Here is a 15437-nt window from a genome sequence, read left to right on the forward strand (position 1 = left end):
TGTCCCAAAGAGTCATGCCTATTATGACATTGCCTTCCAGCAGAAAATCTGAAAATATCATTTTTATCCTTTTGGAGTATTTGTAAGAAGAGTAAGATATGTAAGGTATGTAAGATACTCATGGTCAGACAGGCTGATTAGCAAAGCATTAAGAAGTGATGGAAGAATGGATTACATAGGCTTACAGGTTGTATTTTTAATAGAACTATACAGAATACAATTTCTGCTGAAAAAGAGTTTGATAATGACTAGTAAGCACTGTAATACTCTGTAGCTTTGAGGCCAAATACTTAAATATTCCAGAATATTAAATTCTTGTCAATAATTGTGCCTGTATCCTTATCACGGGCAACTAGTTTTTTTTTCACCTCACAAACTTTTATGACCCTAATTAAAGCCTTTGTGTCATAACACTGCAAGGGTTGCAATCCAATCCACTGCTGATCTGTATTCCATACAGCCAAAAACTATTCCGACAGTCTCCCATCTATGTAAAATAGCTCTGTCTAAATTGACAATGAAGTTGTATCATATTGAATGATAGCATAATCATATGAAAACAATCACATGTTCCTTTATAGTTAAAACTGCAAAACAGATTTGAGCTGAAGTAGAACTTTAAATGGTCTTTAAAATTCATGTCAAAAATAGCCTGGAAATTAACATTACTTTTTTCAAGATCCTGGTAATACTTATACTTAAAGGATGACATCATGGACTCCAGAGAATTCTGAGGTACACGACACATGCACCATAATTAAAGATTATTCACTAAATAAACTGATGCCCAGAAACAGGCAACAACAATGGCAGCAACAACAAAACTAACTCTTCTTCCTTCTCTTTTTCAGTCAATGAAAGTTGGAGTATCTTTGTTTAGCTGGCATACACTTAGTCTAACTCTATGTTGTTTCCTATTGGGCCACCATCAGTTCTATGTTAAGGACACAGCAAGCCAGATGACATGTAAGACTGAAGTACACAGTCCTCCACAACGCTTCAAATTAAAATCTCTGCTATGATTTTTTTAATTTTCAATGTCAATAGCCTGTTACCATTTATGGCTAGGAAGGAGTCTACCCTCTGTCCAGATTTAAAAGCAAGATCATAATGGAAATTGAGTTCCAAACTTATTAACATGGTACCTTCCACTTAATCATGAGATCTATTTCTAGGCACTGAAATGCTTCAATGCAAATGTTTCAATGCCTTGCTACCTGATGAAAAGGAAGTTGAATACCTGCTACACTCCACAAAATCAGAACATAGTGTCAACGAGGAATTCAGAAACACACACAACTACCCAACAAACCCAGTTACATATTAGATCCAAAAGACTTAGCAATTGTTTTTTCTGCTTATACATTTCAGGAATTAATGAAGTTTTATCAAGAATTAATATATTTACCTTTAGGCCTCCTTTGTCATCTGGCAAGATCGGGACATTTAAGGATTGCCTACTTCTGGAACGAGGCAGAGATGACCTGTTGTTCACTTTATTCTTGTCTTTATCTACTTGCATGCATGCTGATGCCAGTAACCTTACAAGCTCTGTATCTAAAAGGAAGCAAATTAAGATAATGTTTGGCCTCTTTTGCTTTCCCGAATTACAACCAATGCACTGACATTTTCCCTGTAAACCACGTATAAGTAGCAACTGATCTACCTCTCAAACACAAAGCAGATGAACCCCCAAACCTTTCTTTCTTGACCTATTTTCCCATGTCTTCTCCCCAAAATTTGGGCTGCAGTCTTACCATCTCTCTAAAGGTATTTATGAATATAAATACGCACGCTACTCAGCTGGAATCAGTCACGTGTGACCAAGTGAACTGCCCTCTCTCACACTTTGTACAAGTTAAGAACAATATTGAGATGTTCCCTTTTCTCACCTGGCACAGAAGAGAGTAGAGAAAAATGAATATTCTTTCTTCAAGCGTAGGTTGAAGAAAAGAAGTTCGAAAGTAAATCCCAAAGAGAAAGAAGATGTTCAGCCTGGACAATGAAGGGACTGAAAAGAAATGGTAAGAAAAAAGATGGACAAAAAAGAGGTAAGAAAAAAGTAAGAGAATGAAAAAAGAACAAGCATGACAGGAGACAGGAAAGCAAAAAAAAAATTCTGTAAATCTGCATTTTGTACAGGAGTCAGGTAGGATTTTCAGAAAGGCAAAGAGAACTGAACAAGAGAGAAAGAAGTAGCGAGACAAACTATTCTGTCGTAGAAGTTAGGTCTAAAATAATTCTCTGTATTTATTGTCTAAAATGTTGTACTATTAGTGATCTACCTTTGACATAGAAAACAATCTGCTAGTAACCATGACCACCATAAGGAGTAAATTCTGAGACTTCATTAGCAGTAATGGGTTTTGGCTTCAGATAAATCAATTCAGGTACCAAGGAAGATAAACAATAACAAATTATGTACGTAAAACAAATTGCAACAAAAACTAAATGTGTTTCATTCAAGCCTCCCCAAAGCATGCTGTCTTGTCCTACAGCACTCCCACACAAACAACCTGAACCCTGAGGTGTGATTTATTCTCAGCCTTTACAGAACTAGCTGGAGGTTCAGTCAGGAGATCCCTAGTTCTGTTCCCACTGTGCTCTCTCTGTCCTGGCCCTTTGCTGCTCTTTGTCAAGGGGCAATTTCTAGCTCCAGCTCATAGCTCTGTGCTAATGGCACTACAGAATACCAGTGCCCCCACAATCAAATGCCACACAGCTGGCTCTGGCGACACAAACAGCACCGTTTTCAAGCATCTTCAGAACCAAAAGCAAGAGGAATGCACAAAATCTGTTATCCCATAAATGTATACACTCATCTAATCAATTAACTCAAACCCCACCACTTTCTGACAGTGTCCTTTCTTGGTCCAGTCTGGCCTAGACATGAGAGGATACTTCCTAGCAACTGCAATGTATTTTCTAGATTGGAAGGAATGTATATTTGTTTATATTGTGCATTTCTCCACAGCATTTTGAAATAGCATACCTGGATCATTCAGCAGCATTATCAGGTCAAAAGCTGTGTATCCATTTTTCGCACGAAGGTTAACATCAGCTCCTTGATTTAACAGATACTTTACAACATTTTTGTTTCTTTAAGGAAAGAAAAAAAGGCATTGATCACATTAAAGAACAAGTAAATGAAGACAGAAGCTCCCAATACTACATTTGCAACCTTTTATAACCTTATTACTGAATCAGAGATCAGTTTTACACATTCTACAAATAACTTAGTGTAAAATTTGTTCACAAGCTCTTCAAAAGCTCCCACAAGTCCTTTATCAGTCACGTTTACTCAGTATGATTTACATTAATCAATATGCAGAAAGTTAGCCTTAAAAGCACCATTTGAGTATCAGCTTCCTAAGCTGATCCTTTGGAAGTGACTGCAATATGTTGCTAAACACCTTTCCAATGAAAGCCATTAATGCTTAGGGCAGAAAAGCAGATGGAATGACAAAGGACATTTCAGTAGTCATCACATGTCATCACTAAATCTTCAATGCAACCTCATTTTCACAGCTTGCACATTAAGAAATTGCATACAGAAAAGCCAAATTGACTGAAGATAACTTATAAACTTCAAACAGTACTTCACCTAATTACAGCTATAAATTTTATAATTGAGAGGGCACATTATCACTTCCCTGAGGTGTTTAAAATGCAAAAACAATCAGCATTAAATGCCAACCAACACAAACACCTCCAACAAAAGCTCCTCAAAGCTAGCTGCATAAAAGACACTCACCATCCTGCTCCAGTTAGCCCCTCTCCCCTCTGATACACCTGAGTAAATAAGCAGGACTAGCCTTGTGAGTTAAAAACAATACTTCATTCAGCCTATGAAATAATTGAACAGAAAACAAAGCTAGAAAAAATATATTTAATATTAAAACTCTTTAACAGTGACTGACCTTGTATAAAATCAAACTGACATGCATCAGCAACACAGAGAAAAAACATTCTCAAGCACCAACAGGTAACTGCAAATTCTAATAATGAAGCTGAAAAATGGATCTCAACATCTCCACTTCAGAGCATCATTTCTTATTCAGATTACATTTCCACTCCTGAACTCACTCCACACAAAATCAACCTGAAATGGAGGATGACTGTTACTCACTCTTCTCTTCTAACAAAAATTCTGCTTATACTCACCACAGCTCCTCTGAGTATTTCCTATTACTTTCCTACTCTTCTTTAGAACTATCATCCCTCCATCCTGCTCTCCTGTCCTGCACCTTGTGAGCACACAGAGACACCACTTCTTAGTGCCTCTGGCTCAGAGAGACCTTGCCTGCTCCCTCCTTCAAGCCCTTCACTCTACTGGTGGTCCTGAGAAAGGGTTAGCTGAGGCTCTGTGGAGCTCAAAGATTTCCAGATGTTATGAAAATTTGCTACTCTCCATGCTAAGAAAAAGGTTCAGATACAAAGTATAGAATTACAAGGATAAGTATTATGCACGTGAGGTGGCTTTACACACAAGGTTCTTGTATATTTCAAGTGCACTACCTCCACTTGTACTATGATTACTCATCATAGTAAAACTTAGCACAGCAACTGTACTTCTGCAGCCTTTATGCTGCTCTTCTATTGATCCAGATGTCCCTGGAGTCAGTCCTGCTGTCGTTATTTACCTATGACAACATACAACACTGAGAGGGTTTCATAGCTGGCTGTGATGCCGGGATTATCTTGGGTGACTAGAGACATCTTTTATCCTTCATGGATAGCTCTAAGTTCCCAAGAAGTCACACCCTTATTTCCAGGACTGGGATGTCCTTCTGATCTTTCCACTGAGCAAGTGTCCTTTAGACAGCTCTACTTAAGCATGAACAATATCAAACACTCCTTAAATTCCACTACCTCAAATGTTAAGCATATTAACAAAATTAACTTACAAAGTTTCAAACTTACAAAGTTGACTGATATATTAGGGAAAAGACTTTTCATAATCCCGTCCTCCAGTAAACTGAACAGCCAGTATCTGAACAGATGCAGGACTAACTCTTGTATGTGCTTCCACGAACAAGTACCTGAGTACCACCAAGGGGACAAGCTAGCAGCCCTGCCCATCACTTTGTGCTGGCTGCTCCTATTCCAGCTGCGTACTATGTGACTGATGCTAAGTGAAACAGCTGCACCAGAAAATCTGATCTTAGTGCACTTCTGTCACTATTATCAATAAAGGTCCCAAGAACTACTTCAGAAAAGTTTCACAAGGCAATGACAACTTGACCTCCTATTTTTCCTTTTTGTTGCATTTATATAGTCCAAGCAGATCTGCTGACTAAAAAAAAAAATCTGGTGCAGAATACTGCCTTTATACAATTAATGCACTACCGCTTAAGAGAACCTTCACCTTGCTGCAGGCCTTATCTACAACAAAGAAAAGTTCACCTTCCAGAACTGAATATCCTGTATTCAAACAGTGTTAAGTATATGATAGATATCACATGTGAAGTACCAGCCAGGGCAATTTCTGAGGTCTGAGTCCTAAGCAGCTACTTAGATTTACGAAGGAGCTTTACAGAAAATGAAATTATTTTGGCTGCATTTCCAAAAACTCGATGAAAACTAAAGGCAGAACAAGAGAACACAGAAATGGTTTTACGACTGGAAAATTCGGTACATGGAAAGCTGATTGCCTTGAAGTTTCATAACTTCATGTAGACTTAAAACCCTGGCAGGAAGGGTGACAGAATCTTTCATAATACTGACAAACATCAAAGGATGGAAGCTGAAGTACACACCAAGGCTCCTGGGGACTGCCTGGAGCACCATGTTCCCAGTACCTACTAAGCTTGCTTCAGGTTCCCAAATGCTTTACCCATTCTAAAATCCAAACATCACAAAATCACAGAATAACCTGAGTTAGAAGGGACCCACAAGGGCAGTTGAATTCAAGACTGTAGAATCCCTGCACAGCACTATCCCCGAGAGTCACACCATGTCTCTGAGTGCTTTGATCCAACACTCCTTGACCTCTGTCAGGCCTGGTGCTGTGACCACTTCCCTGGGGAGCACCTTCCACTCTCTAAGCGAAGAACTTTTCTAATATCCAACCTAAACCTCGCCTTGACACTTCTGGCCATTCCCTCTGGTCCTGTCACTGATCACCACAGAGAAGATGTCAGTGCCTGTCCCTCCTCTTCCCTCCATGAGGAAGTTGTAGACTGCAATGAGTTTTCCTCTCAGACTCCTCTCCTCCAGGCTGAACAGGCAAGTGATCTCAGCCACTCCTCACACAGCTTCCCCTCAAGGCCCTCCACCATCTCTGTTACCCTCCTGTGGACATTCTCTAGTAGTTTAATGTCTTTCTCATACTATGGTGATTAAAACATGATTCAGATCTGCTCCAAAAAGCTGAGGGCAGTGCAAGAGTCATGAGAAACTGAGGTCATGAGTCTCTTAATTTTTTTTAAGACCTCTCTGCTTCTACAGTCAGTATCAAAGAGCATTTTTTCTACTGGGATGTAAGAAAAATTAAACTTCTTTACTGCTAGACACAAAGAGAGCACATATCTTACCCATGGTACGTGGCCTGCATTAGTGCTGTCCAGCCATGAACATTATCCTGCTTATCAATATCAGCCTTTTTCTCAACGAGGAACTGAACAAGGGGCAGCTGTCCAGTTACAGCCGCAATCATTAAAGGAGATGCACCATCAACAGTGGTAACATTAACCTGACTCACATCTTCATCAATGATGTCTTTAACCAGCTGAAAGTTTCCTGTAAAACAGCAATAAAACATAACTTAAATGTTAATTAATTAGTACATTTTTCCAGCTGACATAGAATTGCATGAGGCACTGTATTTTCCTCATTTTCTCTACCTGTACACTTATGGCATAATCCCATTTACAATAATTATTTTCTGAAATGAACGACTAACGACTAAATGAACGGTTGTATAAACTGCAGTGCATCCTGCATGTGAAGACACAAATAGGGAATATTTCTATTAAATTGCCATAAGACGATATCCTGCAAGAAAAATTGATGATGCTCAGGCACCATTATTTTTCTTTCAAAGATCCCTGTTCCATTTTCACAGGCTTCAATCACAGAATAAACAATTTTAGAATCAAAGTAGATGGGTAGAAAGGCACTCTAAAAGGTGGTGGAGGTCATCCCTTGCCTTGAACAGGTAGAATAACGCCCTGTCTCACACTGACCAGTAAGTTCCTCTTACAAAGGTAGTTCACTGGTTCTAAAAACCTTTACTGATAGAATTCCACAACCTCAAAGGAGTTTATTACAGCGCTCACCTTTCTTATGTTCCGAATTATTTTCTTTTTCTGCCTCCAGTATTCAAACTACACCTCCAACACAAAATGTCCCTACTCCTTGCTTAAGAGTAAAATCATTTGTTGTCATTAGTCTGCTTTACAGTTCCTTAAAAGTTAATCTAATTTTCAGGTTTCCACATAAAGGAGCTGGAAGTCACTTGAGTTCTTGTCTAGATTACAAAAAGCAGTATGAAATTTATTACTGAATATATTTGAACAAGGTCGAGGGTATTTCCTAAATCTTGCCGTAGGGCTGCTTTTACAAAACATATGAGGTAGTCAGGATTGCCTTAAACAGAGAGCCTAAGCTCACCTACATCCTTTTTGCTGTCCTATGGCAGGCAAAACCAGGGAAGAAGAGAAAGGAAAAAAAACCAAAAGATCTCTGTGATTGTGTGTACCACCACAGGAACAGGGGCAAGAACAAGCAAATCAACAACTTCCACGCAAATGGAAAAATTTTCACCTTTAATAAAACCCTTCAGATGGTAAACTGCTTCACAGCATAGGCTGCTTTCAACTCCATCACAGGCATGAACATTTTCCTTGGAAAGTCGTTCAGAATCCCAGACAAATCCTGCAGCCACTTGAATGCACTCACTGAAACTCACACCCACCAATGCCACTCAGCTAATTTCTTGGAACAGGACTACTTTTCATACGTTCCAATTTGGCAAAAGACAGTGGGTGGCTTTTTTAACACAGACTCACAGCAAACTTTGTTAAACAGAAACCCAGGAACCTACAGAAACACCTACAGAATGCCCTCTGAACCCTGGACACTCCTTAACCTAGTGAGTTGCTTTTTTAACAGTGCTGACATCCATAGCCAAATAAAAAAAAGCCAAAACCCAATGTGCCGACCAGTATTCATTTGGCCTCTCCTACACTACTTCTGATCCAGCACTAACATCTGTAAATCTCAAAAATCACAGGGGTACAAGAAGGGCACATGATCACTCTAAAAATCTAACAGACTTGAGGCTTTCCCAGGAAGATGTTTTGGTAGCTCACATGTGACGAGCAGGAACAGAAAAATCGTGTTTCCCACACTAGCTAACAGACATGCTCTGAAGTTAGAAAAACTAGACAGACATGCTCTGAAGTTAGAAAAACTAGACAGGGTGGAAGAATCATGACAGTACTTACCCATTTTTAAAGCATGAAAGACATCAGGTTGCCTCTTTTCTGCATCTGAAAGAAATATAAACATTTACATAAGCAATCAAAAAAATAGCAAAAAATCTCTAGTAGAATTTTTATACAAAAAACTATTAAAAATTTAAAGTATTATAAAACACAAGTTTAGGCATATACTTAATAAGAACAAAGAAAGTACTGACAAGTTCTGTATTACCTTTGGGAAGAATGAATCACCTGTATAGTTCTCTGAGCAGAGCCAAAGCTAGAAACTATAATAAGGCACCAACACAGGCTTTTCAATTTCCATTCTTCATCAGGCAACTATATTTGCAAACTCTTTTTTTCCTGCCTGGATGTCTAAAATATCCACTAAAGAATTACAGTATGGCTTTGTGGTCTGGTAAAATCGCCTGTACAACAGTGAACACTGAAATTGTATGGGATTATTTTGAAAGGTGACTCAAACAGAGTTTTACAAGCTGCTCCATTTTTATTTCCTCTTGAGTATTTCCAGGTTAATTTGTAAAGGTCACTAAAATAATAGTGTCAATTTAACTATGCAGCTTGTTACTTGTGAATTAATATTCTTCAGCTCCCAGATAATCATTCCCATAATAAGAACTGTAATTATTACAAATTGTAATACTTGGAGTGAAGAATCATTCTTTTTTACATGGATTAACAGTGCTTTGAAAATTCTGACACTATATAAGATGAGGAAAAAATAGTGACATATTTTTCACCTTCCACTCATACCAGAAAATACCATCCTCTATCCTCGAAATTATTGTGGACAAATTATTACTACAGAATCCATGGGGTAACAAAATCTTATGGAAAACAAGGAGACACTGAGAGATTTCGTGAGCCAATTCTGGCATTTTTATGAAATACAGAAAAGGTTTATGTTCACAGCTTTACTCCAAAGGAAGTCACCTTAATATGCTGAACAAAAGAAATTGCTGAAAATCCCAAAATACTCCAAGAAACTCTTATTCTAAGACCAGGAAAGAGAGTGATGGGTCCCACATTTTCTCCTGATTCAGAAACTGCTCTTATAGAAGGAACTGTGTGTATGAGCTCACCACTGCAAAACAGATTTCAAAAGACTACTTTAGGAAAGGACCAGCCTCCATTCTTGTCACGTGAAAACCCTGGAGGAGAGGCAGCTTCAGGGTGCAGGAGACCATGAGAAGATGCCAGAAGGAAAGACTGATCTGGGCAAGCTTAAGTAAGGACAGGGACAGAAGGCAGGTAACACTCAAGCCATTCCAGGCAGTAAATTTGCTGCTGAGAATAGCTGTGGGAAGAGAAGAGAGCTGCTTTCTCCTAGGAGGCAATTCACCCTATCTATGGCAATGGATCAGAAAAAAAGTTCCTTCTTTCCTGTCTTCCATATGACAAAAATGATCTTTCTTCTTCACAAGATATTCAAGATTCCAGCGCTAGGAGGAGACGAAGTGTGGTCAAAAACCAATGCAGAAATTTGTGTGGAAGAATAATGTTTTTACTCCTCTCTCTGCACAAATGGGTTACTACCCTCCTGATGATGGAAATTCCCCCTCAGCAGAGGTGACAAATATCTATCTGCTTTAAAGCAAGTCCAGTCTTCTCACTTAAACAGAATCCTTCAATACTTTAAGTTGAGGCCAACTCTGCCTGAACATACATCCTGTATATGCAAACACATGGACACTCGTGAATTCCATGGATCTCTGATTCTGTATACTGTAAGCAACTGATGTCTGTTCCTCAAGGTCACGAACAAACATCTACAATCAATCAGTCCTGCCTGGCAGCATGGCTGGATGAAAGCTCTAGAGTCCAAACTTAACCTGTAAGTCAATATCTGAGTTCACACTTTCTCTACAGCAGAAACAGATGTCTGATTTTTGTTCTTACTTCTTCAAGTACAAGGGAAGCTTGACCTGCAGAAATGACACCAAATGTAGACAACAGTTTTGGACATGTCCATATGGCAGTGGAAAATGATCTTTCTAGAGCTAGCCACATCCTTATCTTTTATAGCAAACCGTACAAAGCGGGAAAATCCAGCTCTTCCAAACCCTCTTGTTAAGCACTTCCCAGTGCTGGCCTGCATAAATACCTTGAAAAGTGTTCCTAAAACAGCCACATACAGACAGGAATCTTATCCTGCTAACATGGAAAAAATTTGCTGAAGTTGGGCACTTGTACCTCAGCTGAAGTAGGTGTGCCTACTCCAACATTTTCAAAATCCAGCTACAAATTACAAAGAACCTCATGCCCATACAAAATGAGCTCCTCAATTTCTAAAGAGAGACAAAAAAATAATTCCATACCTGCCTGAGGCCTAATAGTGGTGAGAGATTCCAAATAGTCCTTCATGTCTTTGTGTTTGAAGCCAACAGAGATTTCAAAAGGTGTTTTATGTAGTACATTCAAGTGATCAGGGTTGGCACCTTTCTCCACGAGCTGCTGTGCCATGCTCACCTTGCCACTAACAGCTGCCAGCATTAAAGGGCTCCAGCCCATTGTCTTTATAGTGTAGTTACAATCAGCTCCCCAGTCTAGCAACAGATGCACCACTGCCTCATGTCCATGCTGAGCAGCTGCCATCAGCGGAGTGATATCAGGAAGGTCATCTCTGCTGCTGTTAAGTACATTTGTGCTAAAATGGTCGTAATTGTCCACAAAAGCTCCAGATTCCAGCAACAATTTCACCATGCTGACATGACCGCCTCTGGAGGCCATTGTGAGGACACTGGCTCCTAACTTGTTCTGTGCATTGAGATCAGCACCATTCTCCAGCAAGATGTGGGCCACGCTTAGATGTCCAAACCTTGGAAGACAGAGACACAAGGGAGAATTAACACCTTGGACTGCAAAAACCAACATACTCTGCACCTAGAAAACTTCATTACCAAATTTGCCTATTGACTAATACATACACTGTGAGGGATCATACAAGCATCTCTGAATGTGACAATGGGCACCTTGCTGGAGGAGACCACCCATCAGCTGAGGACTGTAAACAAAACCATTCCACATGCACCAGTGGCCGTGCTCATAAAGCAGGCACCTATCAAAGAGGATGGTCTGCTCAAAGCAGCGAAGTGCCAGCCTCATTTTCTGCTCCAGGCCACCAAAGCACCAACTCATAACTTCCACAAACCAGTGTCACTTTCAGGCTCTTTTTCCACAGATGTATCACATTAACAGATCAAAGCCAGTTTGTTTCCAGAGATCTTTATTAAGTACCATCATTACTACTGAACAACTGGAGTAAAAACTGCAGAGTCCGTGCTAACTAAGGAAGAAAAAGACCATTTTATCAACTGGAGAGTCAGTCTTCTATATTTGCATTATCCCTTGTTTTCTAGTTGTGAACCATCAATGAACTCCCACAATATAAGAAGACTTAGGGATTACAGATGTGTCCATGAAGCTCAGAGAAGAACACGGTGAGTGGCCATGACTGTTGTAAAGTTAGCTGAACTTCCCTCAACACCAAGGGGACCAGAGAGGACCTTTAAGAGAAATGGCTTACCAGCAGTGGGACAACTGGCCATGTGAATGGCCTTCCCTAAAACAATCAATGGAAATTATTCTGCTCCTCAGTCACACACACCAGCATGGGGGGAAGCATCAACACAGTTCAGCCCAACACCGAGCACCAAAATGAAATGAAAATAAATGTTAAAAAAGTAAGGTGCTTGTGAGTTGGCTTCTAGCCAAGTATTCCTTCCTAATAATTGGGGATACCCAGTGAGTAAGTTGACAAAAGCAGGCAGACAGAACAACCACAAACTCACTCAGCTAGAATGCAAAGAGTAAATTTACTTGTTACCTCGTGAACCTGGGGATCCCCAAAGCAACACACATGCAGAGATACACAAGTGGAGAAGCAGGCACCATAACCAGTTCATGCTAAAGGACCAATGGCCTGCAGTTCACGCAAGACTTATCAAGAATTATTCCTGGCTGCAAGGTCACTTGAGTGATTTACAGTCCTCCTCAACAGTCTTAAGGTTTTTAACCCATTCCTTCCAACACCCAGCACTGTGATGATGAGCATACGGGGACTGGTAATGGGTGTGCCAAGGTGTCTTGTGATTCGACTGTCTGTTGCAGTTGCTATGTCAGGCTTGCGCTATGATTTCAAGACACTGCTGTATTACAAGCTAAATTAAAACCCTGTGTAATATTAAGTATCTGCCAAGAAAGAAATATGGCACCAAACCCTCCTTGTGTGAAATGTCTACAAGAACTTGGTCAGAGTACTGAACTCTGACACCAGCTTTACCAGAAACCTAGCTTTGATATCACTTGACCATCAGAGGCTCAGCTAGTTTGTCAGTAAGCAAAAGGCAATCAGACAAGCAGGAGGTTGGGGTTAGGGTTAGAGTTGCCAATTATCAGTGAGAAAATGGCAACCCCATATTTTAATAAATATAATACCTCGACGAGATGTGTGCATCGTGCTCTTGTGGCAGGCAGGCATCATGCACTACTGCATGCCCATGCACATTGTGGTTAGCACAACCCAACTCTGACCCTGAAGGCAACTTCTGTACATTACAGCAAAGCAAACCTTAGTCGAGGAAACCCCAGAGAATGCTACTGACCACTTAAAGCAACCACATCCTCAAAGTCCTTTGTTTCCTTCCAGAGAGTATACAGTGGCAGGAGGAAGCCTCTGGAGCTTGTGCACTCCCTAAATCTACCCTGTACCTTCACTGCATCACCCCAGTAGAGCCTGCAACCCCTGCACACAGTTGATTTTATGCATATATGCTACCTCCTGTCCAGCTGCAATAGAGCTAATCACAGCCAGAAAATGAAACAGCTACCTAAGTCTGAAGCCTACCTTTGTACAAACACCAGGCTTCCTTTCTGGTTATCCATTAAAAAGAAGAGAAAATATGCTCTTTTACTTTACACTTTTCAGCAATATATACAACACTTTTCAAATGTCAGCCAGTAATTTCTTGAAATCAGTGAGTGTTTTAGTCATCTGACTTTATTGTTTTTAGGGAATGAGCGTATGGTTTTCATTAAGGGAAAAAAAATCTGTCTCTGCAATTTTTTTCCTTTTCTTTAAACCTTCATAAAATAACTACATTGTTGAACCTTGTCTTCCTTGTTCTTACTGGGAAACCAGCTGTGTGACTCATTCTTTGGGAACTTTATATGGCCATTAATTGAAAAGAGAAATGTTGACTTTGAAACAGATTATTTTCTTCCAAGTATTTTGAAGTTATGAAATTTAAAAAAAAAAACAGCCAACAAAAAACCCAAACAAATACAAACAAACAAAAATTCCCTCCCCGCCCCCCCAAAAAAAAACAGAAAAAAAAAACCAAAACAAAACAAAACACCACCAGAATAACAAAAAACATTCTCCTGATTAAGCATTCAGTTATTATAGGACAGCAATGCCCTCCAACCCTGCAAAACACGCCAGTGAGCCCAAGGTGTGCTTGTAGGAATAAAGACAAGCACCAACCCCAGCGTTAGCAACACGGGAACCTCCCACGGCCCAGCAGTGGGTGACACAGAGGAGAGCAGAAAACAAGTGTTTTGTCATCAAAAACCCTCAGCAATGATTTTCCCTAGCCACTGGCAAGCCACCTAGGCACACATGGGCAAACTAAGAGAAATTGTTTCAGTTCGCTTCAGTATGTCTTACATCAGACGTAGTTTTCAACAAGACACACACAGATTAAAAAAAAAAAAAAAAAAAAAAAATCATGCAAAATTAAGTAAGGCTACGTGCATATACCTATTGTCACAGAGGAGAGCAGTGTTTCGTGTTCACGTTAGCTCCAATTTTGCGCTGGCTAAACCAAGGAACAGCAAGCAGTGCTTCAAATACCACATTCTCAACATGAAAAGTTTCTAATGCCCCAGGATAACACTTAGCCAATTCTACACAGGACAGCCCCTCTTCACCCCAGCCCAGGGACGGGAACAGGCGCCCGCTCCGATCCCCGGGACAACTCCGGGCTCGGCTGGCACCAACCCACGGCGGCCCTCAACATGGCGCCCGCCCTCTCTCCCACGCTGGCCCGCCCGGAGCTCCCCGGCGCCCTCCCTCGGCCCGGGGACCGCGGTTCGGAGAGCGAGGGAGCCGAGCGCCTGCGGCAGCCCGGGGGCGGGGAAGGCAGAGCCCCGGCGGCCCTCCCTCCCTTCCCCGCCCCGGGACTGCCGCCGACTAGGCCGGCGCTCCGCGGCGAAGCGGGATGGCGGTGGGAGACCCGCACCTCGGCCCTGATCTCTCCCTCGCTCCCTCTCTCCCGTACCTGGCCGCTTGCATGAGGGGGCTCCATCCGTAGTGGTTCCTGCTCTGCACCGAGGCGCCCTTCCGCAGCAGGAACCGCACCAGCTGCTCGTGCCCCCCGGCCGCGGCGAACTGCAGCCCCGTGTTGCCGGCCTCGTCCGTGCAGTCCACGGGCACTGCGGGGCTCGGCGGGGACGACCCTTCGCCGCGGGGCTCCGTCGCCGTCTCCTCGGGGCCGCACGACGAGGAGGAGGGGGCCGCGGAGTCGCCGCCGCCGCCGGGCAGCCCCAGGAGGCGTCGGGCGGTCTCGCAGTCGCCCTGCTCGCAGGCGCGGAGGAAGAGCTGGACCTGAGGGGGCACCCCGCTCTCCCCCATGGGCAGCGCTGCCGGGCCCCGAGCGGCTCGGCCGCCCGCGACCGCCCCTCCGCCGCCGGGAAGGCAGCGGGGAGGAGGGGACTCGGCCGGCAGGAGGAGGCCGGCCCAGGGCGGCCGCAGCGCCCCGGCCGCTCTCGCACGGCGTGAAGGGGGAGCCGGGCTGGGCCGCGCTCCTCGGAGCCGGCGAGGGTTGTCCCAGCCTGAGTCGGGGGTCTCGGCGCCTCTCCTGCCCCGCTGGCAGCCCCAGTGGTGTCTCCCCGCCGCGGCCCGGCAGCGCCGGTGTCCTCACGGCTCCTACCCCCACGCCAGGGATTTCTGCGCTCTGGGCTGCAGCCGTTCCGCGCCGTTACTGGCTG

At 42.5% G+C, this 15437-nt stretch overlaps 1 protein-coding gene across 4 annotated transcripts in view; it reads right to left on the bottom strand.

Moving 5' to 3' along the window:
* The window catches only part of ANKS6 (ankyrin repeat and sterile alpha motif domain containing 6), a 41501-nt gene extending 26064 nt beyond the window's left edge, over positions 1 to 15437 (bottom strand). For 2 of the 4 annotated variants that reach the window (XR_003379241.2, XM_026790994.2), the window contains exons 1-6: positions 14729 to 15437; positions 10766 to 11265; positions 8451 to 8495; positions 6537 to 6741; positions 2993 to 3099; positions 1409 to 1557 (exon numbers count right to left, since the gene is read on the bottom strand). Coding sequence is in view for 3 of the 4 variants with exons in the window: in XM_026790994.2 (XP_026646795.1) it covers positions 1409 to 1557; positions 2993 to 3099; positions 6537 to 6741; positions 8451 to 8495; positions 10766 to 11265; positions 14729 to 15081 (1359 nt within the window). In the remaining variant the exon portion in view is untranslated. Of the gene's footprint in view, positions 1 to 1408; positions 1558 to 2992; positions 3100 to 6536; positions 6742 to 8450; positions 8496 to 10765; positions 11266 to 14208; positions 14267 to 14728 lie in introns of those variants that run through there. The other 2 variants (XM_005482932.4, XM_074546936.1) reach the window with 2 other exon arrangements.

This window comes from Zonotrichia albicollis, chromosome 1 (genome assembly GCF_047830755.1).
Source record: "Zonotrichia albicollis isolate bZonAlb1 chromosome 1, bZonAlb1.hap1, whole genome shotgun sequence".
Classification (NCBI taxonomy): Eukaryota; Metazoa; Chordata; class Aves; order Passeriformes; family Passerellidae; genus Zonotrichia; species Zonotrichia albicollis.